Below are 27,162 nucleotides of genomic sequence, written 5' to 3'. Positions count from 1 at the left end.
AATTTGCAGTCATGGACATTAGTTTTAAGATTTTTTTATTTTATATGTGTGAGAATACCAAATGAAATGTGTATAGCTATTAACATGTATCAGGTGAAATAGCTGTGAATGCTGAACATAATCTGTCAGCTCCATAATTCAAGACACTAGCCAAATTTGTGATCATATCAGCCAGCTTTGTTTCCCTTAAGGGAGCTCTATATTCCTGAAATAAAATTGCAGATATCTTTGTTTAGTAAGAATTGACAAATTAATAATATCAATTTAAAAAAAACAACTAAATGATTGGTTGGGGCTTCAAGTGAAAAAGTTGGGTAGTCTCAGTTCTGATTCTAACTGTTAGGTCTGCAACACAAAATTGTCCATAATAGTAATTTCAGTCAGCATTGCCACAAAGATGGGCTTTTGTGGGAAATGAAAAATATCACACTGGTACACTAGGTGGGGCTCTCCTGGAAACGGTAAATTTAATTCCTGAAGCTTGTTAAAATGTTACCCATTCGCTAGCACTGACATCTTTCACCTTGAAGAATACCAAAATTAATGATCCTGAAATTGCACCACACAACAATAGTGTACAAATTGTTTATGTTTTCATCTGAAATTCCTCTCTCCACCATTTTAGTGAATGCATGAAACCATTTCAAATAAATGGGTTAACATTCCCACTGATGTAGTGAAGGGAGAAATTTCAGATGAACACATTAAATCTTCATACATTAGGATCTTATGGTGCAGCTTCAGGACCAACTTTTTTAAAGCAGCCATGGACACATGATCTCTCTATCATTCAGAGACAACTAACTTGATTGCTGTTTGTAAAACTCTGTAAATTGCTAAAAATATTCTCACATTACCATAAATATTGAGGGATACTAAACAGAAGTGATACAGAATATGCATTAAATTAAATACATCTCTATCTGTACTTCTTTGTTTCTTTAGCGCTAATGCTTTTCAAAACATGATGCAAAATTTCTATATTTATCGTACCATTCTACCTAAAGGTCGCCGCTGATTCTTTCATCGATGAATGGTCTGACCCAATGTCTTCTCTATATTGTTCTATGATTGTCCAATAGGAGTTGTCTCTCCCATTTCGCTGAAGAAATTGAGTACGCAACTACCTGAAGATTCATATCTAGTCGGCTGCCTGAAAGCCAGTAAATGTCATTTAGTGACAGTAGCAAAGTCTGTTTTAGGATACACACTCTACTCTTTTGGTTGGAGAGGAATGTTGTACAACCTGGTATACTGGTTGTCTCACACTGTGATTTATTTAAACGTTGATTATTGTATTTCCCTGGTTGATTGACTGCATTAAGCCGCCTACATTTTGGTTTCTGGCGACACAAGATTCATGCTACTGCAGAATATTTCTACTTGTATTAGAATTCCTAGACCTTGAGCCACTGCTCCACAGAATGTATCTGTTAAACTTAAAATGGTTTTTGTACTTTAGGGATTTTTACAGGGACATGCTGTTCTAACACAGAGCCTAAATATCAAACAAAAAAAAAGGCATAAAAATGTCACAACGTGTTTCTTTCCACTATTTTATATCAGTTGAATGTGACACAAAATTATTCTGCCTATCTTTTACTGTAAAAGATAGTTGTATTTTGTCTTGGCATCTTGCCTTATTCAAGCAGTGTAATAATATACTATCCTGATGATAATATTTAGGCAATACATACTATATAATTCCATCTGTTACAACAAAGTATTTTCATCACTTTTGGAATATCCTGGATATCCCATATTTATCACTGTGAAGTGTTGCTGCAAAATGTCTATACCCTAATTATCCGTATCAGGTTAAACTGAAAATGTACCATTGTACAATGGTTTTGAATACAGTGCAATAATTCAGCATTGCCATCTAGTCGTCATGTCAAAAGACAGCCAGTCAAAGGCAGTGTTGTCACCATTAAATAGTATTTAGTATGTTCCATCCTCATCCCAGATTTTCAAGATCCAGCTGAACAGTTGCAATTCAAGCTATCTGTAAAACATAGACGCCTATTTCACTAGTGACTTGGGTCTGTGGCACTTCCATGTATGAATTATTTATTGGCATAAAAACCCAATGTATAGATGGCTGACATAAAAATTGCACCAATAATGCAATAAAAGATTGCACATATTGGTTTTATGATATAATTTGTCTGAAGCCTACAACCATTTTGCATTGGCATCTAATAAGTTTCCTAAACACAATACAGTATTAGACTATCAATGAAAACATTTAAAAAATACTTTATGATGTTTTCTGATCTTTCAATATATATAAAGTAAACAAAATTTACAAGGAAACAGATAGTGGAAAATCAAAGTTATGAAAGATTTGTATGTATCTGACAGGCTATTAAATTCCTTAGAGAACCTGATGAGTACTGAAGGACTACTTTTTACTTACACTATATTAGTAAACTTACAAAATGACAACATTTTGAATGTTGATTTACACATTGCCTATGTAACAACAGTAATTGCACTTTAAAGTAGTTCATTGCATGTGGTGTGCTTTGAAATATTTGAGAGATGTGATCAGGTACTGTGTAAATGTAAGCTTTTTATTCTCTAACATGGGAACATTTTCACTTTAAAGGCAGCTAATAGTTATCCTTCATTTCTAGATTTTCCATCTATTGACAATGAATGAGTGGAAAATCTAGCCCTGATGGTCGTCTTCATAGTTAGATAAATATAACTGTCGATTCAACAAAAAAGATCTACACCTATGTTTAGAAAGCTGCTTAAACTTTTTACGATATATATGACTATTCCTAATGTTGCGGTTATGTGCAATATCTTAATTATTTTGCCATCATCAGCAGTGGCACCAATTATGTGAAAAACTTGTGGTTTTTCAAGTTATTTTGGTAGAAAGTGCATGTCAAACATAGCACAAACCAACAATGAATGGAGAAAACATTTCAAAAATTAATTAAATAAATATTAGATAAGTTTTTAACTCTGTAAGCTGTAATGGTTCTATTTCAGAAGTGGGCAGCAACAATCAGTGGCCAACTATCTACATTTGGAACAGTGAAGGAAAATGCATACATTATGTAATATTACAAAAAAGAACCAGAAGCTTGGAGACAAGTACTATAAAAAGATGGCAATGTCACTGTCCACAGCTAGCATTCTGCCTTTTCTAAAAGGAGCCAAGGGTTCTTGTAAAATTTTGTTTGTACAGTCCTGAGTCAATGCTGACGTCCTTAAACAGCCTGTAAGTAAATTCACCCCGTTGCTGTATTTTTTTTTTAAAAGATACTTTTTGCACTCCTATTCTTACTCAAACATGTTTTCAGTGAAGAAAAAGTAAAATAATTCAAAGTTAGCTTTCCAAGTAAAATCAAGTTGATAACAAAGGAAGTTCTAGGCCATTGAAGTTGACACAGAAGCCACAAGTCATCAGTGCTAGTTGTAACAAATATGAAGCATTTTTGGTGTTATTGGCTTCTTCCTTTCTTACACAGTACACATGAGGTTAAAAGCCAGGTTCATTCACAGAAAATGACCCAGCTTGCTTTCATACAAAAATTAATAAATACAGATGTTTTTGTGTGAGCAGGTACCTGAAAGAGAGGCCAAGCCATTCAATCAAATACAAGCTTCTTGGTTTTGTTGGATTTTGAATTGAGGCATACTTAAATTATTTTTGTCCTAATCATCAATTGAAATTTTTTTCTTGGCCTGTCTTGTCAAAATGGGGTAATCTGTATGAGCAATCAGGGAAAGAGAGATAGTTAAGTCAGAGAGACTCAACGACCCGCCCGTAAAAGGTTAATATTTAGGGACCTTCCGTCCAGTACAGTTTACATTGTAGTTTAGCACAGCATATGTGACTCTTGTTCTATTTTCTTAGGGGGGATAGTTAAACCTACAGCTACTGTAAATCTAGTGCATCACATTCACTGTGGCCTAGTGTAGGAATTGGTACATTTTTCAATGCCTAGTATCTTACGACTGTACTCGGTCTTCCTAGTTGTGCTGCAGACCCTCTAAAAGACAAGCAGTTGTTGGCGTTATGATTCATTTTCTCACAATTAAAACATCTAATTTCCCTGGAATTGCCCTTCAATTCTGTTTAGCTGTGTTGACTGGCTTGCACTGCACAAACTGCTCAGTGGACTGACCAGGAGACCCATCACCAGATGGACAGTGTGGGCCATCTGACTTCCCACCTGCGTGACCATTTCCTGCACTTGCGAGGCCAAAAGTGATCAGCACATTGCCCAATTTCTGGAACCACTTTCAGAAACCAATCCCTTATCATCTGTCACACTCTTCCCATCGAACTAGAATTTCCGAATAACCATAAGCTTTCTGATTAGTTCTATGTAAATCCCGTATGAGGTTTTTTGTAATTTTGAGTATATCTTTGCCTGTACACTTCAGGTGTTAAATCAAAATCATTAAGAATAGGATGCTTTACAATTTATTAGTTTACACTGTCAATTCGACTCACGTGAAAATATTGTGAGCGTTTTACCACTAACTGATGACAACATCCCGGCTGTAGTGCTGAAGACTTGTGCTCCAGAACTAGCTGCGCCTCTAGCCATGCTGTTCCAGTACAGCTGCAACACTGGCATCTACCCGACAATGTGGAAAATTGCCCAGGTACATCCTGTCCACAAAAAGCAGGACAAATCCAATCCGGCCAATTACCGCCCCATCAGTCTACTCTCAATCATCAGCAAAGTGATGGAAGGTGTCGTCAACAGTGCTATCAAGCGGCACTTACTCACCAATAACCTGCTCACCGATGCTCAGTTTGGGTTCCATCAGGACCACTCGGCTCCAGACCTCATTACAGCCTTGGTCCAAACATGGACAAAAGAGCTGAATTCCAGAGGTGAGGTGAGAGTGACTGCCCTTGACATCAAGGCAGCATTTGACCGAGCGTGGCACCAAGGAGCCCTAGTAAAATTGAAGTCAATGGGAATCAGGGGGAAAAGTCTCCAGTGGCTGGAGTCATTCCTAGCACAAAGGAAGATGGTAGTGGTTGTTGGAGGCCAATCATCTCAGCCCCAGGGCATTGCTGCAGGAGTTCCTCAGGGCAGTGTCCTAGGCCCAACCATGTTCAGCTGCTTCATCAATGACCTTCCCTCCAAAATAAGGTCAGAAATGGGGATGTTCGCTGATGATTGCACAGTGTTCAGTTCCATTCGCAACCCCTCAAATAATGAAGCAATCCAAGCCTGCATGCAGCAAGACCTGGACAACATCCAGGCTTGGGGTGATAAGTGGCAAGTAACATTCGCGCCAGGCAAGTGCCAGGCAATGACCATCTCCAACAAGAGAGAGTCTAACCACCTCCCCTTGACATTCAATGGCATTACCATCGCCGAATCCCCCACCATCAACATCCTGGGGGTCACCATTGACCAGAAACTTAACTGGACCAGCCATATAAATACTGTGACTACAAGAGCAGGTCAGAGGCTGGGTATTCAGCGAGTGACTCACCTCCTGACTCCCCAAAGCCTTTCCACCATCTTCAAGGCACAAGTCAGGAGTGTGATGGAATACTCTCCACTTGCCTGCATGAGTGTAGCTCTAACAACACTCAAGAAGCTCGACACTATCCAGGACAAAGCAGCCCGCTTGATTGGCACCCCATCCACCACCCTAAACATTCACTCCCTTCACCACCGGCGCACAGTGGCTGCAGTTTGTCCCATCCACAGGATACACTGCAGCAACTCGCCAAGGCTTCTTCGACAGCACCTTCCAAACTCGCGACCTCTACCACCTAAAAGGACAAGAGCAGCAGGTACATGGGAACAACACCACCTGCACATTCCCCTCCCAGTCACACACCATCCTGACTTGGAAATATATCGCTGTTCCTTCATCGTCGTTGGGTCAAAATCCTGGAACTCCCTTCCTGACAGCACTGTGGGAGAACCTTCACCACACGGACTGCAGCGGTTCAAGAAGGCAGCTCACCGTCACCTTCTCAAGGGCAATTAGGGATGGGCAATAAATGCTGGCCTCGCCAGCGACGCCCACATCCCACGAACGAATAAAAAAAACGAGCAATTTGGCTCAAACTTCCTCGTTCCATTTATAAAGAGTATTAAATATAAACGGTCGGTTTACAATTATTGCAGACTGTACTATTTCCCTTGGAATATCGAAAACGACAGTCAACATAAAACTGACTGTTTTAATCTGGTCCCATGTGCCTGTTCATTATCATGGAGTCTGTGGTCTGCCCTATCACTGATGACAATGTTGGGGACCTTGATTGCCAATGGCATTGCCATTCCTTTGGTGGAACTTGTCTGCAGGTCTCTTTGCAGCAGATGGCACGGCTCTGTAATTGGCTTCCTGAAAAGGAAGTTCTCCAACATTGCCTGGTCGCTGCACCTGGGTCTGTCGATACAATCGCTAGGGCAAAGGCAGGTGCAGTCGTCTGGCTCTCGTGCCATCTGATGTGCCTGGCATGTCTTCGTTCTTCATCCTCTTGTTTCAAATCTTGTGATATTCCCCGGAGCTTTCAAATGAATGGTAGGTACAAAATAACAGTCTACCTTTGAGGATACCTTCCTGATAATTTTACTGTCTTTTACTGAAAATCTGAAACAAAAACAGAAAAAGTTGGAAACATACTGCAGGTCATCAATATTTATGGAGAAACCAGTCAACATTTTGGGTCTGTACCTTTCTTCATAACCGAACAGTAATAAATGAACACGAATATTCCTCCTGGGGGAAGAACAAATATTAGTGGAATCATCGTTGGGTGATGTAACATCATTTCCATCAAGTAATGGAAAGAAGCATGAAATAAATTAAAAACATTAAAGAAATAAAAGTGTACTGTCTCGCCTACTTGATGTGATGTCCAGTTTGACTAAACTGCCAGGAACTGCATTCAATCGCACCAACAGTGTCTCCCAAAGCAAAGTGACAAACAACCCTATCAATTGTTCTTAATTTGTTTCCATCCCTTCCTATTCCATGAAGGAGGGTAGATACTCGAAACCGTTAATGAGTTTTAGTCCAAGCAGGTCACTCTCCATAAAAGAAAATGGGAAATCATGTTTTAGATATAAAATATGGAAATGTTTAAAAATAGGAAATAAAGACCTTCATTTTAGTCAGATAGGTACAAGCTTTTTGCGTTAAAATAATCGATTCAATGAAAGTGGTGGGTGGCCAATTATGTTTTTTTTGAGGTAGCTGTGCCTTTAAATTCTGGAGGCGGGCTAAAGGAAATGACGATCTATTTTGAAATCCGATTCATCTTTACATGTCATCTGTGATTTAGATCAGTCGCGTTATCCGTCGGCAGAGCGGCTCAAACGCAGTTGCAAACGAAATTCGCTCACTTTAGTGCTCTCATATCTTTAAAAAAAAGAGCAAAGAAGAAAGATGGACGTGGCAATGGATGTGTATTTGGCTGTCCCTCTCCTCTTTACCGTGCTGGCTGTTATTATTGCTTCTTTATATTTGAAATTCAGACCTTCCGATGCAAGCGCTAAAGAAGAAACGACGAGTTCTAAAGTTGACGAAAGCAAAGCCGAAGAGGAGCCAAAAGGCAATGCAGAGGAAGCGAAGAAGCCCGAGGATGTGAGCGAAGAGAAGGCGGAGAAGAGCGCCGAAGAGTCGGAGAAACCCAAAGGGAAAATAACGGTGGAGGAGATCGGCGCTGACGAGGGCAAACTCCAGAGCGAAGAAACGAATAAAAAGTCCGAGAAAGAACCCGCACCGCAAGAGGAGAAGAGCCCCAAAGCTAGCGAAGCAAAGCAAGAGCCCAGTCACCCCGAGGACAAGCTTAAAAAGGTAAAAAATAAAATCTGGGGAGAATTGCAGATTTTTTTTTTGCAAATGGTCTTTCAGCTGCGGTTTTACACACGGAATATTCTGAAACTGAAATTTTACTTTTCATGTGTGCCATTCTGCAGTTAGTAGCCAAGGTGACGTGGAGCAAAGATATAGATGTGGCCAAGGTATGTCAAATACCCGTCAAGATTTGCTTTTGATTTTTAAAAAATATATATAACTGTGCTGTTTTAGGGGAGTCTGTCCAACAACTGCTGTTATTTGGAAGGCGAGTCTGGGAGTGTGTCCCTAAAGGGGGGGCTGGACTGGTCGGTCGGTCTGAGGCAGGGAGTTGGGTTGCGCTAGTGCTGCATTGGAGAGATGGCACCACATCCAATACTCGATCAATAACCCCCTTCTTCCCCCCCCCCCCTCCCTCTCTCCACTCCAGCAAACCTTGGCAGCTTCCCTTTACTGCCGCACTAACAAACGGGGAGGAATTTGGTTCGTCATTCCTTTATTGCACACGTTCAGCGGCGTTTTAAGCTCCGAAGAATTGTTTTTTGGAGATGGGCATTACTCAGTCTGAAAGCATTGTCCTGTTCATTTATCACAATTTACATTTCTTTTTAAAACGGTAGTACTTTTTTATATTCAAAACTTGTTCGGCACATTTTAACTGTACGCAATGACCTTTTTTTTTTGGAAGGTGTTAACCACACATTTAAGCCAAGAATCTGGATGCAAATCCAAGTTGTCTAAATTGCGACGAGGCAACAATGGTCCGAGTGATTGAGTGGGTGTGAGCTGGGAGTCCGCCACACCCCGTAGCACACGGCTGCTCCGAATCACAGTCCTGTCATGGGCATGCAGCAGGTGGGACTGTACCAAGTCTCCACCCCTCTCACATCGTATCTGACAATGGGCCCAGTCTTTGGGAGCTGAGGTCTGTACATCATGAACGTTGGTTCAAATCGCGCATGTGCTGTTTTAGTTGCCTTCTGGTCACTTATTGTAGCGACCTAAACGAAGCCCACAAGTTTACTTATCCTGCTGCAGAGCAGGAACTGGCAATTTGTACACATTTGTTTATACCGCAACTCCTCCTAGTTTAAACTAAATATAATTCTTGAGTCGTCTGATCTGACATCTGTTCATCACATGGAGTGGCACTCTGCTGTGATGTTTTGCGTGGTTTAAACGGTGCTCGAGGACCCCTTGGACCGCCTTAGCCTTTTAAATAAGGTTTTTAACACTCCTGCCTGTTTTCCCAACTGTTAAAATGTAAATGTTGAGAGGAGCTTTGTACATGCATCTAGGTGTTCATCTGAAGAGTGTTCCTTTAGGCAAGAAAATTCCAGTTGGAGCCAGACTCTGTAAACCAGGTATGGCAGCTACCAGTCAGCTCGTGTATATTTGCACCTTGGGCCAATATTTACAAAAGCAGTGTGCATGGTATCCAGGTCATAAGTCAGTGTCAAGGAGTGTGTCTCTTTTTGGATACAGACACTTTAAATCCATTTATTTACACCTTTTTTAAACACCAAGTTTTAGGAAGATAGTGGCATTCCATTCTGCATATTGCCTGGCTTAATTATCCTAATCATGTTCAATTTGAATCAGTTGGGTGTGGAAGTGATTACAGTTTGAACTGAAGTCTCAATGCACAGGAATACTTGAACAGTGTTTTTGGGGGGGGAGGGGGAAAAGAGAATCATCAGGTTTATTTAATTTCTTTTGAGGGGAAAAAAAGTGATTTTTTTTTGGGAGGGGGAAAGAGGATAGATATTACTAATTTTGGTGATGTGGTCTGCTAATTCATGCAGTTTACTTAAGTTTTCAATTCGCAAATTAATTACAGAAGTGCATTTCCAGTTTTGTTCTTGGAGAGAATTGAGATGGGGGGAAAGATCATTCCCTTGCAAGCATTCTAGATGTCTGGTAATAAACAATATTGGTGTACTTTGCCTCCACAATTGAAATGCTGCCTGTATATCTCTGTATAGTCCTTCTGCAGTGATTTCAAGTACATTGGTTCTGCTAAATTCGGTAGGTAATAAGGATTCAACATTTTGAAAATGGATGCTCCCACGATGGTTCTACACTTATCTAGTGAGTAGTTGAGCTGTACAGACCAAGACATCCTTTTGTGTGATCATTGATTTGTGCCGAGTTAATCAATCTCAGCCAGAGCAACAATAGGGCGTTTACAGTTGACCTGAACACTAAGGAAGGGAAACTTGACTAGTACATCCACTTCTGATCACCATCCATTGATCCCAGCTGAGTGTGCATATTAGATTTTTGGATGAGGATAAGATTACGTTTAGCTATGATTTTTTTCCCCCACACACACAATCCCATTGGTTGAATTGCTTGCTGATAGTTAGTTTTAACTTGTGGGCACAGGAGGGCACCTGGGACCAATGGAAATATACCCAATCAAGGACTCAATGCCATGAGGAAAAGAATGAAGAAAATTGGCACATTTTGGGGGAGTGATGATGGAATATTTCCCCTTTTTTTTAAAAATAGAGTTGGACACTTGATTTATTGGGCAGATGAAACATTATCCCTGGCTTCACTCCTGAGCAAAGTCGATGAATGTCTAATTCTGTAGAATTAGAATGAAGAAAGCATAAGCAAAGAAATGCTGTTAAGAATCCAGGGGTTTGAAGCTACAAAATTCTATCTGTTTCATGTGGTAGACATGTCCACCCATTTGCTGACTACTTAGAAATATATGCTATGCATGCACATATACAAGGTGTTGAAGTCAAGTGTGATGCATTTTTTGGACTTGTCCAAAGATTATAGTTCACCTAAATGTTGAACTATGCAGCATTCTAACATGTGATTAGTTTTCCTTAAGTACAGGCTTGGTAACTCTCAGGAACTTAAACAACTGAATTTAGTTCAGGAATGTATAGTATTTTAAATAAGTTATACTTGCCACTAATGGAAAATCCAAATAGGATGGTGCAATAGGAAACACCACATGTAAGTCAGTTGGATCAGTTTAACCCCCTGAACTCTATGATCGAAGCTCCATTTGAAACACTTAATGCTGCTTAGTCAGCACAATTTCTACAATGTGACATGAAGAATAATGTCTTGAGAATTTATCTGAATTTGTGCAAGGAAGTCTCACATGATTTTTAGTTCAATGAAATGTTTTGAAAGTACAGTTTGGTTTTAAGTCATAAAAAATGTTGAACTTTTTAAAACTGGGGACCAGGTTGAAGGCTCAAAGCCCAAGTGTGCAAAACATTTCTTCCCACCCCCCACCTCAAATTGGAATTGAGTTGAAGGATGATGTACTACAGAATTTTCCATCTTGCTGTTGTCATGCTTGCATTCATTGTAGTGTGAAGAGTTACCAGTAATTTTATAGCACTGAAGAGAATGAAACAATGTTTTAAAAAAATCAATTACTTACATGACTTTTTTTAAAAGGGTTTTGTCACTACTGGAGATTCTATTCAGGTACCACTATACAGTACCACGCCTTTATTCTGATCATAACCCCTCATTCCTGCTCTCATTCTAGTGATTTTTTTTTTGCTGTTTCTTCTTGCTATACCCTTTCACTGGGGTTAATAGGGTGCCCAGAACTGCAACCTATTAATATCTTGTACAAATTTGTACATCAGTATTATTCAGTGACCCTGTTTCTCACTATCTACTATTTACAAATCTATGCTGATTCTGATTAGCCTGTCATTTTTCAATTCTTCACTAGTTTTAAACCAAATTATAGACTTAAGGGCAAATTTTCCAATTGTGCTTTTGGCATGCAGCCTTGTCTGCTGGGGCGCACATTAGGAAGTCTGTGCACAGCCCATGATTTTCTTTCATTTAAAAACCCATACTCTGAGTGTCTTTAACTTTAAATTGTACAAATGCTCAATTTTAGTACTGTAACCTTAAATGAACATAGTCACACTGTTAAACTTTATGCTAATTGTTAATGTGCACTGCACTTTTTCTTGCGTGCATGTGATTTATTGCTATTTTCCTTCCCAAAATAAGAGACTTGCATTTATATAGTGCCTTTCAGGACATCCCAAAGCGTTTTACAGCTGAAGTGTCTCTATATTGTAATGGAAACGCAGTAGCCAATTTGCACACTGCAACGTCCCACAAATAGCAATATGATGACTAGATAATCTTCACGTGTTGGTTGAGGGATAAGTATTGGCTAAGACACTGGGGAGAACTCACCTGCTTGAGGATTGGTGGCAATCTTCCCACTTAATCAGTGTCTGATGGACTTGGTGAAAGTATTTAACTAACTAGAACTGCAATACTGTGGTAACAGAGGTCTTCAGAGACAGGAAGCTTTTGAAACATTGTCACAAATTAGTTATTTTGTGTCTTATTGGAAAGAAACTATCTTTTCATGGGAATGTCATATCTGTACTTGGCCTATTCCAAACACTTTATAGATGTGAAAAGCCTTGCTCATGTGAGGTAAGATTCACTTTTTTTGAGTTTTAAAACTCAACCACTGATGACTGTCATTTTGGGGGAAAAGAAAAATTGCATCAAATATTTAACAGGATTTGGAATTAATCTGTCTTTAATAAATCTTCAAACATCACACCGATGCTGACAGCACTACACAAGTGAAACAGCTAGGATTTCCAACTCTGGACGTATTCCTGCAGGTTTCATCACACGACTGCCCTGCCTCCAAGCTCACTCCATTTTTTTTTTCTTCCCTCGATACGTCGATCCTCGCAGCGCACCGTCTTCCTGTGCCAATTGGAAAAAAACAGGCTGTTCCTGATTGGATGATGCTTGAATGTCAGTCAATTGGCCTCTTAATCTTGTCTCCAATATTTTTTATAACTAAAATCCAAAAAAAATTGCATGTCCCTATGATTTTTCTCCTGGGTTGCTTGTAGCACTGCCCTGGAGATTAATCTTTAATTCCTGGAGACTCCAGGACAGTCTTGGAGGGTTGGCAACCATTTGGACAGCTAGGAATCCCAAAAACCTCATAGTTGAGAAATTTTTGTTTCCAAGATAATCTGTAGTTGTAGAGAAGATCTAATGGTCATTGTAAAGGCCTGATGGCAGTTTCAGATGGAAAGGCCAAGTAGCTAATTCTTAATGTGCACTTCAGATTGTTTAGCTCCATTTCTATCTAATGATGCCCAGCCCTATGGTGAGAAACAATAGTGTTTGCACAAGTAAGGAATATTCATTTGGACAAGGAGTCTGGCTTGGATGTTAGTTATAAAACTTTGGGTAAAAGTCATAGTTGGTGCAGAGATATTTTGAATTATAAATTAATCATAAGGGTAAAAACTCTTTAGAACTGAAATGTATCCAGTAGTGAGCCTCGTTTTCAAGTGTAGTTCATTAGCCATTGAAACATAATGCAAACCTGAAATGATTCTCCTCCAGCCTAGGTAAGATTTCCCTTCCCTATTAACCTTCCTAATCCTTAATTTTTGCATGTCCAAATATTCTTATCACCTTTCCAGTTTTGTCTTTTGCAAACTTCAAAGCATTTTTGCTAATTGTTCTCCTAGATTTTTTAAAAAAGTCTAGTTAGTATATCATTCAGCTTGGAAGACTTGTGGATGTCTTGTTGGCTATTGACAGCTTTTGCACTTGTGTGAATGGCCTGAAATAGTCCAGGTTTTCCCTGTTTTGCGGATTACCTAAGATGACCTCTTGATCCCACTCCTATGTTGGACTGGCATCTATGGTGCTATGTTTACAAACCACAAAATACTGAGCCATATCTGCCTGTTTGTTATGCTGAAACGCAGGCTCCACTGAATCACAATCCTGCCTCTCAACTAAGGAAAAATATTGACTGTGGTTGATATCCACTCTGGTTCTAGTATGAGCCAAGAGAAAAGTTTAATTTTGCCTATTGACTCGTTTAAATTGAACAGATGATGGGACGGAGGAAAGTAAATAATCTTCCATTTTGATGCTGTTGGTCACTGAATGTATTCAACGTCCATTTCACACTCCATGCTACCACTGGTCAATTTCGCAAAGCTGAAGGGAACTTAAATGCAGTTTTAAAAAAAAAGTTGTAACTTGTCACATATATCTGCTCACCAGCTTTGAATTCTAAAAGTTGTCTGCCATTTTGGGAAGGGGAAAAGTTGAGTGTTTTGTCTTACTGATGTGAATGACTGTCAGCATGCCATGCATTTATAAATTGTAGGAGGATGCTTAACCAAGCCTTTTATCCTTCTCTGGGCTCTGATGGTTTTTGGGATCTGGCATGTTGTGAACATAGAACAAATGCCAGCTTGATGTCAAATGCTGTCTATTATCACTGGACAGCCATATTTGTCATGTGGCCCAATTGAAAGCTAGTGGTGGTGCACTGTATTTACACATGAAATAGGATGAAAGTCTCTGGCAGTAAGAGTCCTACATTTTAAATGAGCTTGGACAGTCTGAACCAAATTCCTACTGGGCACGTGTTCACAATACAAAGCTGCACTTATTAGTATTCTCAGGAGAGTGCAAAAAGAAAGCTTGTGGGAGAAATAAGAACAGTTAAACATGTGCAGGAAAATATGCTGCTCCATCTGGGGTTTGGGCACATTTCTGGGGCAGAGCAGAGGGAATTTTATTTTCTATCTGTTGAATATCTAAAATTGGAAAGTGTTCCATTCCCCAGCATTGACGTCTCTTGCCTCAACCAATACAAAAGTTAGCCAAGTGGGTATATGGTTTTTGGTGGTCAAAAAATATGGATATTTACAAAGCCGTGTCTGAGGACCTGATCCTATTGGGCAGTGTTTAGTATTCCTGGGGATATACTAAGAGTTCAAGACAGACCCTCTTTAGAAATAGTGAATATATAGTTTCTTATTGGGGTGAGATGAAGCTTGCTTTTCACCCTCATCCCTCCACCAGGGATGTGATTTACTTGATTTGAGGTCAATTGAAGGGGAGAGACGGACTTTGGTTACTGTACTTGTGTGGCAGCTGCTGACCTACCTGCTACCATGATGAAACAGTGAATTAAATAACAAACAAATAGGTAGGTGCTAATGTGCTGCTATTTACAATGTTTGTAAAATGCTCCAAATCTCTTCCTTTTTCAAAAAAAGATGGACTAACCTTAATGGGACTACTCATGTGTCCACAAGTTTACTTCATGTTCCAATTTACTGTGGCTTTGGATCTCCTTGCTAACAAGCAATGCAAAAATCAAAATGGAGCTAAGTATTCCAAAGCAAATCAGATGTGGTAACCGAGCAATAGAAATGTTGGAAAAGAGTGGGCTACCTTGATAGTTGCAGATATTGACGTGTTAATTATTTGTGAGGTAAGTTTGAGTAATAATGGATAAAACTCTTAATTATCTAGATTCAATTCATGACCATAGAGGCTGCTTATGACATTAAATGGGACAAATTACAAAAACGTTTTCCATTTAATCATTTTGTATTTAGAAATGGTATCAGTTAATGGTAGTATCTGTGGCGGAATTGATTTCATTTCCAATTGTTTACATGATTCATCATGTAAGGATTGATGGCTATTATACAGTTATTGATTGATATTAAAAATCCTCCATATTTGAACTAATGTAAAAATAAATGCTAATAGTCTTGAAAATTAACCTTTCCTAAAATGCTTTACGTGCAATCTGAACAATGTAGTCTTTGTTTAGAGATGTGTTTGGCACAAATGGATTAGTAAATGCTGAAGGAATGACTCTAGTAATATCTGACTCCTGTGATGCACAAGGGTGAGTCACATGCTGATTGAGTCTTCAATATTATTGGTTATCACTAAAGAGGTTACTAGGCACGTTTCAATGTCCAGACATTTTTCCCTTTCTGGAGATTTTCAGTAAATTTACTGGACATCCTACAAGATCTAGAATGTCTTCTGACCAGAGGAAAATGCTCCACACTTGAGTTTGCTCTAAGTTGCTTCTAATTTTGGTTGGCTGTCAACCCCAACATATTTGAACTGTTTGTATTTCTGATCATTTTGATTTTGGGGAGAGCCAAACTTTTCTAATGATGAGTAACATGGTTTTTAATCATTGCAGTTAACAATTATGTACTATTGGATTTTAAGCTTCAAAGTTGGAGAGAACATAGGCAGTGGAATTCTCGATCAGCTGTACCGTGGAGTTCACAAAACCAGTGAGTGTTGGACCAGTCAATCCTCAGGTGATGGTGTGGGAGAGAATTGGGTGTATGTGGGCAATGTTCTAGAAATGGAAGAATGCAGTCCTGGTGAAAGACCAGATGTGTGTTGATGAGCTCAGTATCTGGTCAAATAGCATGCTGAATCTGGGTACTGTTGAATTTAGCTTGAGGGGGTAGTTTGCAAGGTTGCTTTAAGTTGAGGCCAGAGGCATGTCGATGTTGGTAGGAAGACATTGATTTTTTTTTTAACTCATCCAAGACTTGCCTGTCCAACATCTTTTTTTAAAAATAACAGAAACCTTGGAGTTAGAGATGGTGAAGTAGAGCTGTGTATAATTGGCAGATTTGTGGAATCTGACCCCTGAAGTGAGGTGGCAGCATTTTGCATCATTATAATGGGCCTTTTTGTTAGCAATACATTTTTTTTATTTCCTGTTCAATTTTAAACTGACAAATCCTTTCTAAAAATAAAAACACACAATGATTGTCTGTGTTTTGACTAAAAGTAACAACCTATGCAACAACTATCTTGAGTATCTGACAACCTGTTGCTTACCAAGCCAAATAAATCTGGAAATTAGCACATGACACACAAAATATTAATTGTGAAGTAACTGCCACAGAAGTAAAACAATTAGCTGAACAAGATTTGAATTCTAACCCAAGTAACTGACCAAGAAAGGATTTTTAAAATTTATACAAAGTCTGGCGAGATGCTTGTCCTCTTCCTAGCATTGTTCTCAAACAATCTGGTGTATGAGATCCACTGTGCCAGAAATTAATTGCATCAGCTATCTTGATACAAAGTTTCAAACTTATGGTAATTCCACAGGATAATGCTGACCTTTTCTGCTTGAAATGTTGGGCTAATTGGATAATTGGACCTTGAGTAGATCTGTTTGAGGAGCAATTGGCCACACTGAAATATCAGAGGGGCTGAAGGGTTTTTAAATCAATGCTCCAGAATGTGATCAACCAAGTGGTAGTAAGTACATGGGGATAGTGTGGAAAGAGAAGTGGGTGGACATCCACAAGAGCTGCAGAAGGAGACTGGAGTCATGGGTGCTGAGAATTACTGAGTTACTGGAACTGTCCATTCATTGCATTAGTACTGGATAACAGTGGGGTGTCAGATACTCAGGATAGCTTTGCATTGTGGAGCAGGTACCTATCTGAGGGGGGGTAAAGGTAAAAAGTGGATTTAATACAGTTTTTAGTAGTGGTGGGAGATTCTATAGGGGAATAAATGGCCTATTTTTTGCAATTGTGACTTGGAGTTTTCAATGGCATGTTGCCTCCTTGGTGCCAGGGTGAAACAAATCACAAAACAGGGGAAAAATTTCTGGGAAGAAAAAGAGCAGCCAAAAGTCATGGTCTTGAGCCAATTACCTAGAATGTTGAGATTTTGTAGAGGGGGTTTAAAGAGTTAAGAAATAGATTGAAATACAAGATCTCTATGGTGGAAATCTCCAGATTGCTTCCAATACCGTGCACTGATCAGATTAAGGAGACAAAGATTTAGGCAGGTAAGTGTGTGGCTGCAGGGCTAGTGCATGAGAGAAGGACTCACTTTCTTGGAGCATTGTAGCAAGTTCTGAAACTAGATAAGATGCAACTGAAGGAATGACCATTACCAGCACCAATATCATTGCAGAGAAGGTGAATGGAACAGTTGGGGAGGATTTAAAACTAGTGTCAGGGGTGGGGAAAAGTCTGGAGTGAGTGCAGGATTAATAGACTTTTTTTTAGAGATGAGAAAATATTACTGGATGAGAGAATGGGCAAGGGACAATAAATTGAAGTAAGAAAACTAGGAAAAAATAGTCAACATTGCAGAATATTGGAGTCAGGATTGAGTGGTATTATGGGAATGTACAAATTATTCAAAACAAACTTGGAGAGTTCGGAACACTAAACAATGGAGGAATATAGTACAGTAACTGTGCCAGAAATGTGGGTTAGTCTTGGATGTGACTAAGAACTTAATATTCTTGGTTATAACATTTTCAGGAGGAGGTGGGGGGCAGGGGGTTGGGTGACCGCATCCTTCATACACTATAGCAATATATGAATGAAAGATTGTTCTAAGGGGTTGTGCAAGACAGAATCCATATGGATAGAGGAAGGTAAATAGTACAATTCTTGGTATGCAATAGAGGACATCAAACTTTAACTATCCGAAGATAGACTGAAATAAAAGTAACTCGTGGAGAATGCTTTTTGAAATGTATCCCAGACTGCTTCCCATGGGCTAATCAAGGATAACCTGCATGGGTTTTTAAAATTTATCTTTTTTAATAGGTTTGGTTTGAAAAAGTAATTGACTTTAAAGGGAATGCAGTAGATGTAATATGAATTTTCCAAAGTATCTCTCTAAGCATGTTACAAAAATTCAGACATTCGGTCTAAGGAAATGTAACTAAATGGACAGGAAACAGTTAGTTAATAACTGCTTCTCAGATTGCAGAAGGACTGGCATTGGTGTCCATCAGAGATCTGCACTTGGTCCACTTTTGTTCATCTGTATATAGATGTTTTGAACTTGAGCATTGTTGCAGGTTTCAGATCTGCCTTGGATATTCTGTTACAGCGGTCCTAGTCACACGCGTGAGTGGTCTTGTATTCAGATGCGTGCCCACATTGCCCAATATCCACTAATACGATATCATGTCTTTCACGTGGTCACGTGCCCTTCTCATCCTGAAGGCAGTTTGCAACATTTTGAGATGCGGCCAGCCACCAATCTCCATGCTTTATTTGACTGACCAGTAAGTGAACAGATAGGGGGGATAAATGTAATCAACTCGCACCTTGATTTAGCTAATCACAGAACCTTTCTTGAACAAGAAAAATAAGTGTGCCACTCTGTCCCCGTTAGCAGGCTTGCCTAACTTTCTGTGGTCAGCCTTTCTGATTCTGAAGCGCTCTGCTTGAGATGGATGAGTATCATCACCGAGCATAGCTTCCTCCCTAGACCTAGTTGGCTGGCAGACTTTGTCCTTTGCCTGTGTACCTAGCCAGTAGGAGGGCTGTCCTCCTTTCTCCACCTCCCATCAGTGATTTGGCAGTAGATCTATTAATAAAACCAAATACCTCTCTTCTCACCCTCCCAGTACAGATTGATAAACATTTACTGCTATTAGAATTATAGAAATTTACAGCACAGGAGGAGGCCATTTTGCCCATCGTGTCCGTGCCAGCCGAAAGCCATCCAACCAAGTCCCACTTTCCAGCTCTTGGTCCGTAGCTTTGTAGGTTACAGCACTTCAAGTGCCATAGCCAAGCACCTTTTTTAAATGAGTTGAGAGTTTCTACTTTTACCACATTCCAGACTCCTACCACCCTGTGGGTGACAGTTTCCTCTGCTCCCCTCTAATCCTTCTTTACTTTAAATCTATGCCTCCTGGTTATTGACATATCTGCCAAGGGAAATAGGTCATTCCTACCCCTCTATCTAGGCCCCCTCATAATCTTATATACCTCAATTAAATCTCCACTCAGTCTCCTCTGTTCCAAAGAAAACAACCCCAGCCGATTCAATCTTTCCTCAGTGATAATTCTCCAGTCCTGGCAACATCCTTGTAAATCTCCTCTACCCTCTAGTGTATTTTCTGTAATGTGGCGACCAGAACTGTATGCAGTACTCAAGCTGTGGTCCAACTAGTGTTTTATACAATTCCAGCATAACATCCCTGCTCTTATATTCTATGCCTTAGCTAATAAAGGAAAGTATCCCATATGCTTTCTTTACCACCTTTATCTACCTGTCCTGCTACCTTCAGGGATCTGTGGACATGCACTCCAAGGTACCTCTGTTCCTCTACACTCATTATCCTCCCATTTATTGTGTATTCACTAGCCTTGTTTGCCCTCCCCAAATGTATTACCTCATACTTCTCCAGATTGAATTCCATTTGCCACTTCTGCCCACTTGACTAGGCCATTGGTATCTTCCTGCAGTCTACAGCTTTCCTCCTCACTCAACCACAGGGCCAATTTTTGTATCCTCTGCAAACTTAATCCCTTTGAAATAGTCAGATGACATTCCACAAACTTTAGTACATATTTTCAAAGCCTTTGGCTTTTTTAAACTTGTGAATTTGGTCTTTTTTAAAAACACAGCACTTAAAACGAATCCATTCCAAGTTCTTTCCTTGAAGACAGTATCTTGAAACCTGCCAGGTACAGTATCAACATTTGCTGACAAACAGCAAGGAGTACTGTAAGACTTTGGGAGCATATAGATAAGTTAGTGGAATGGCAGACCAAGCAATTTAATGTGGAAAAGTGAGATGATGCATTTTGGGAGGAGAAACAAGGAATAGGAATATACACTTAAATCTGAAGGGTGTGTATGAACAGAGGAATCTAGGGGTTGGATTGGTCCTATACTCTATGCAAAGCCTTAATTGCACCATAAGAACAATTCTTTTGAGTCATGCAGCCCATGTTTGTCCCAATACCCTTCCATTGAGTTTAATTTGATACATCATTTCTATTCCTGCCCAAACTTTTGTGCCTGCCCCTTGAGTTACCAGCACAAAGGAACAGGCTCTTCAGAAAAATAACCTTTGTTCACCAACTTGTTCAGAAAAAAATAGATGACTCCCAGCTGCTTCCAAATACCCACTTAATATGTTTCAGCTATCAGAACAAGAGTAATTGACATCAGCATAACACTGATCATCTGACTCCCTAGATAAAACCAAAGGCAACTTTAAGGGTGAGATCTCCTCCTCTTCTAATCCCAGATGCCTGCACCTACTTGAGTGGCCGCCCTTGATTTTAGGTGTAGGCCACTCCTAGAGGTGCCCTTGTGTGGTTTGAGGTTTGCACAGACTGGTGTGTGGATGTTTAAAATAAGCACAGGAAGCTTAATCCTTCCTCTTCCATTACAGAACAGTTCATGCAAAGAAATGTGCACCTCAGCGTGGGGGGAAGAGGGGAAGGGAAAGGCCACTGAATATGTACTTCAGCTACAAAGCTTCAGTTAAATCTATTGAGGTGCAGTTCCCTTTTATCAGTCTGCAGCTTAAAAATATAATTTTGAAGTAGTGGGGGTACCTGTTCTGAGAGAATTTACAAAATGCTCCAGATATGGATCTAAAAATTCTTATATTTAATTTTTCATATCTTTCTCAGATTAATGTTGCAGAGACTATCCAGATCTCCCTTGAACTTTCAGTTTAAGAGGAGATTCTTTGATTTGGATCAATTAACACAGTAGTCTGTGATGCTGCAATAATCTTTGATTCCTCACAGCATAAAATAATCTAAATATATTTCATATGGGGGAAAATAGCAATGTATAGAAAATTTGACTTTCATGTGTCCATTTTGAAGCTGTAGCAAAGCATAGCTCCTTTTGTATATTTTTAAAAAAAGTTCCTGTTACTATACCTGTCCAATTCAATTAGTCCTATATCCCTCCTAGAAAATTTAGAATCATAAATTTATAGCACAGAAGGAGGCCATTCAGCCCATGTCTGTGCTGTCTCTTACTTCTGAAGTCCTTTTCTGATTGTTTCCTTATAAGCTGAAGTGTTTCTAATGTGAATCTTCATAAAGTAATATACTCTAATAATGAAGTATAATTTTAAAAAATTAGATAGAGTTGATTTCATAAACCCCTGTAAAACTGAACTTTCAGCAGCATGGTAACATTTCAGCATGTGGATAGACTTGCCATTTTTATGGCACAAATAGAAGGTATGCTAAAGCTCAATTATTTTCAGTAATGTGCTGAAATGATTTTTCCTACCTATAGCCTGTGTCTCCAGGCCACCTATTTACACTTATTCTGTTCCTGCACTTGCTGTTTTTATAATCTGTCCTTTTTTGACTTTTCCCTCATGCTATTGCAAAACACTTGCCATTACTATTGTAGATATTTTTCAAGTGTGTTTGTTACAACTGAGATATTGTTTAAAGTGCCGTTTACTTGTAAGTAAAATATATGGAATTTCTACTGTTGTAAGTAGCTTCCCTTTTAATGCTAGCACAAAGATTCATTGACATGATTGTCTAAAAGTAGAGTAAACCATTAATTGCCTGTGAGGAAGCATAGTGTTAAATTGAGTTTTAAACAAAAAACACATTTACTGCTTGGCTTTGACAGATCAGTATTTAAATTTGGTGGCGATCTGTTCCAAGAATGATATTGTATATGGTAATACAATATTCAAACTGTTTACATTGCAAAGTTTTATAAGCTTGAAGTAGGCAGTTTTTTTTTCCAGTGACCCTTTTTAAATCTAAAATAAATGTGAACCATTTCTGACATGGGTTATGTAACTGATTTTTTGAAACATGACCTAGTTGCTCCAGCTGAACATTTTGAAATGTAATTCTGCATTTTTTAAAAAAAAAACTTCTTCCCAGCTAAAGTCTCCTGGTACTTTTCACTGAGCAGAGACTGGCAAATGTTCCCCTCCTAGGCCTCTGTGGTTCTTGAACTGTTTGCTGGAAAGTGCAGGAGATTGCATTGATTTCATTTTTCAGTATTTTCCTGGTGGGGAGAAATTGCTCCCACTGATGGCCTGGGTGAGATCATAAACTGGCCAAGTAGAAATTACAAGTTCAAAATCCTGGTCTGTCCACCATTCTGTCTTATAGCACATTTTATACATCAACCTGCGAAGTAAGGTTAATTTCCAAAAGGGAAGCTCACTCATTAAAGCAAAATACAGTGTAGAGAAATCACCCTGTGATCCATTGTATGTTTCATTATCGCTATCATGTCTTGCTGCTGGCATTGCATTCTGGGCAAGATAAAATCCCTGGCTGGCTTGTGCTTGGTTGATGTGACTAAGATTTGCTTTCAGGTTTTTAAAGTTTTTTTCCCCCTAATTTACCAAGCCACATGGTTTCCTAAAATTGTACTTGGTTTTGTGTCCCTTCCAAAACCACATAACATGCCCTGTCCCAAATTTTTTCAAATACACCATCCATAAACTAAAGTTCACTAATGTAAAATAGAAAAATAAGGCACTGTATTTGAGTTTTAAATTTTTTTACTATGTTCTAAAACCCCCACCCCAACTGAATTTAATTTTGAACTGGAAACTAAACAAAAAAATAGCTTTGGCAGGTCATTAAAACTGTGTGAAATGAAGTGTTGGATGTGGACCATTTTTTTAAAAAAGTAAGTCAAAGATGGTGGTAGAAAAAGGACATTCAACTAACTTTTTTTGGTTGTAAGTGTCAATTTTCTGTCTTCCATTTGAAGCTGCTGATTTTTGAGGGGAGGGGGTGAGGTTGAGGCTGTTGCACTTGTAATGTGGCTGGGACTCACACTGAGCAGGCATGAAATATGGTGAGACTGAGACACCACATCAGAATATTGCTCAATTGTTAACTGAAGAACAGTGAGCAGGAGCCAAACTAGAGGTGAGAAATTAAATTCACTATCACTGAGCTTTTTACTTGTGCAATTCCCCAGTAAAATGAGTCTTGGTTTTGCACTTAAACTCTCTTCTCCTTCCACCCCCCACTCCCCCCAGTGCAGTATGCCACTTGAATTATGTGAGTATATACAGTGACCTTAATGTGTTAAGAGTTTTGTATTGTCATTCTGGATAGTTCGGGTAAATCTGATTTAAGAATGTTTTAGACTTTTGTGTCTCTGGAAGGTCCCAGTTCTGCTGTGACAAGTGATCAATGCATGTAAATGGCTGCATGCAGTTAGTTGGAAGGATCAGTCCTAAATGGGTTTTCTTAATTTCTGAACAAAGGCATGGAAACAGTCAAAGTTGCTTGATGGTTGGAACAGCTTATTTGAAATGCTGATGCATATATTCTATTGTCTGTCAATGTGTATGATTTTACTCTTGGATGCTTAGCCATTAAGGCAGATAGAGGATGCAGACATCCAAATGTTAACAATAGTGATTCATCATTTCTGGTAGGTGTTCCAAACTTCATGGGTGAGCTAAGATTCACAACATTGCTTTGGGAGCATGTACTAATATCTTGTGCTTATTGGACTTAAGTATGTTCTTAAGTTACATTAGCCTGTGAACTTGTCTAATTTTTGTAGGTATTGTGCTGATTCAATATATTGCTTTATCCTTTGAATTCTGTATATTAATTAACCTGTAAATAAAGCTAAGTAGTTTAACCTGTAGACATTGGTCTGTTAGCTTGGTATTTTCTGCCTTTCACAAGAGACAGGAGACTGTGGTGGACATCTTGTGTGATCTCCAGTGAACCATATTTGGTGATTAAGGGGTAATTGTTAAATCTGGGCACTTAAACACATGCAGGGTACATGTAATGGTGCAAGCTTTGTTTGTGGGAGACTTGAACTGTATATAGAAACCACATTTTTGGCCTGAACTCACTTGTTGGGCAAGTGCTCCTTGGCACAATTCTCAGAATTTTAATTGTACATCTCCTAATTTGTTTCAATCAGTACACTTCTTTAGATCTGGTCAGATTTCCATGTTGTCTGCTGTGGACTATAAATATAAAATTTAATGAAGTGAGTCACTTTTCTGCAGTGAAACAAACAGATACTATTTCGCTTAAGTTGTTAAACTCTGTGATCCTGCCTTGTAATACATTGCTCCCATCTTTTTTCAAATCTGATTTATTTTAACTTTTTTAATATTCTTGATCGAGTACTCTGCTCACTATGCTAGCAGAATTATGATTATCCCTTCCCCAAGGAACTATCAATTAATTACATCTATGGTTTCAGTTCTCCCTATGACTGAATTCTCTTTGAAGTTATGAAACTAGTGGGTTAGTGGATCCTTGACTGCATCACCCTTTAGTAGGAATCTCTAAAACAGGATTAATTACATATGACCTGATTGCAAATGAGATGACAATAGGCTGCCTGGTACTGCTGAATCCTGATGGTTGTATTACTTGATCACCTGAAGCATTTATGTTTGGCTTAGATTTATTTAAACTAAGTAATAACTCTTCCTACTCACTTAGTTCCTAGTGCTGCTGTAGAATTAAAGTGTATTAAATGATTCAAGAAGTTACTGGTTTGCAATATTGATAGTTACTGTTCAGAGAACCTGAACCATTGTACCTTTCTTGTGCATGGAGGAGGCTTGTGCATTAATGTTCTAGTCTGGTTGATTTTTATTAAAATATAAATGTAGAACAAAAACTTGGGAATAAATATTAAGTGATTCATTGATCTGAAATTGTCATTTCAGTCCAGCTTGTGTGGCTACTTGAGCTAGTGTTGGATGACTTCAATCTCAAATTTGAGATTGTAAACCTTTCAATGCCTGATCACTTTATTTAAGCTGCTTTTGGTAGTAGTTCTTGCATGGAAAATGGATTGATGTGGTATAAAATCTTCACTGATCTGGATGGCTTCTGTAGCAAAAAAAACAAAGCAAGTGAGAATGTATCAAATTGTAGTCTTAAACATTAAAGGAAATGACCTTTAGCTGAACTCTTGTCTCCCACTTTCTACTGAGGGCCTGTGTTGTGCCAGTGTAATATATAGTTCATCCACAGCTTATTCAATTTCTGAACCATATCCCAAAAATAAACACTCATTTTAGAGACTCAATCTAGATTAAAACTTATTTCATAGTCTCGGAGGGAGGACAAAGGAACAGTGTTAAAATCTGTCTTGCCAATTTATCCTAGTTACCCAGGGCAGGAAGGGTATACTGCTTATACTCACCTTTTTTTGTATTTTTGGAGGCAGGAGTAGCATGCTCTTTGGCAGATGTTGGGGGTCTAATTGGGTATAATGAGCAAACCCACTTGTGTTTTTGTACCTCAAGGTATGCTTACTTCTCAGTATACTTTGTATGTACACATGCATTATGTTTAATTCTCATCCATGTCTTGTCTCTTGTATATTGTGTATAATTCACTTCCCATTACAAACTTGTCTCATTTTGATGAACTAACAGGTAATTAACAGTTTGTGGTGCATTAAATTGATTTATCCCATCTATTGCTGGAACTTGATATCTGATAGTTCAGGTACAACTTATCTCTAGTATGCAAGTATTTTCAGATGAAACTACACAGCATTGCTCAGTAAGCCACTCTTATGCTGCAGGTAATCACTAAACTGCTTTGGGGGGAAAAAGTGAATTTGTTTCTCGTTTCTAATATCTAGGTCTTCCATCTATGATCTGGGCTAGAATTTGTCAAAAGCTGAGACTAGTGGCGTTCAGTTATTTATGTGCAAATTGCGCAGCAACTTCAGGCAAGGGCAGATGCACAGTTAAATGCAAAAATCCAGAAGTTGCTATCGGATGCACTGCTGTCAGCTTGGCAAAAATGGCATCTCACTGACCATTCATATGCTTTGAATGATGTGAAGTTGTTGTATTTGCATGGTAGATGTGAACTAAACTCACCACAAAGTTGGGGCTTGTCCACTTCAGCCTAAATACCCTCAACTGTGATAAGTCTTAATGACTGCTAAACAACCTCTCCTGACACTGAATTAACTTTTTTTTTTACAAGTGTAGAGTCCCATTCCTTCGGCTTTTAATTGTTAGAATTTTTTAAACTTTATTTTCTTTGTTTCCTTCTCATCAAATCTTTTTTCTCCTTCTGTACCTGATTTGACATTGAGTTCACTATTCTAACTTGCACAGTCTGAACAAAGTAGTGTTGGTCATTAACAATTCTTCACTCTAGTTAAGGAGATACAGTTGCTTGCTCTGTCCACACAGATCCCAGATGCCCTGTAGAGGGTGCCATGCTGTTTTGATCTGACAGCAACATGCTGCAAAAGCTCATGGAAATTAAATGGGCAAGGGCAAGTTGGTGCCATTTGTTCTCTGGCTACAGTAAATTCTGGCCCATTGTGTCCCTATTTTAGTGGTTACTGTGCTGAAGCATTTAAATTCAGTTAGTGTATTTCTGGAACCTCTCCCCAATGGTGTAGCAATGACCTGAAGAGGATTTATTGGTGCCTTTCATGTGGTTTGTTAATGCAAACATTTTTAAAACTTGGATGTAATGCAATAAGAGGATATGGGAATAGCAGCACAGCTAGATAGAGATGTCCTCTAATATGATGTCATCTAGGTGGATCTAGATTGGTTATGAATGATGTGTTTTTCCTTTCTATTTTTAGGTAGCAGAGAAGGACAGACAATTTTTTTTAAAAAAGGAATGCTTGTTTTTAAGATGAAATAAAGCTTCTAATTAGTCTAGAAGATTGAGGCTTTGATAGCTGGAGGGATCTAATTACCGCAGCTCTCGGACCTGAGGTATGTTA

The 27,162-nt window shown here is 38.9% G+C and overlaps 1 protein-coding gene across 2 annotated transcripts in view; it reads left to right on the top strand.

Annotated features, from left to right (window-relative positions):
* The first annotated feature begins 7,273 nt into the window (after positions 1 to 7,273).
* LOC137341177 (matrix-remodeling-associated protein 7-like) overlaps positions 7,274 to 27,162 on the top strand; it is a 95,957-nt gene continuing 76,068 nt past the window's right edge. The window contains exon 1 of one of the 2 annotated variants that reach the window (XM_068004177.1): positions 7,274 to 7,809. In XM_068004177.1, coding sequence (XP_067860278.1) covers positions 7,399 to 7,809 — 411 coding nt within the window. In that variant the 5' untranslated portion in view covers positions 7,274 to 7,398. The remainder of the gene's footprint in view (positions 7,810 to 27,162) is intronic. The other variant, XM_068004178.1, reaches the window with a different exon arrangement.

Source organism: Heptranchias perlo, chromosome 23, assembly GCF_035084215.1.
Source record: "Heptranchias perlo isolate sHepPer1 chromosome 23, sHepPer1.hap1, whole genome shotgun sequence".
NCBI lineage: Eukaryota > Metazoa > Chordata > Chondrichthyes > Hexanchiformes > Hexanchidae > Heptranchias > Heptranchias perlo.
This window is presented reverse-complemented; position numbering and strand designations above follow the sequence as displayed.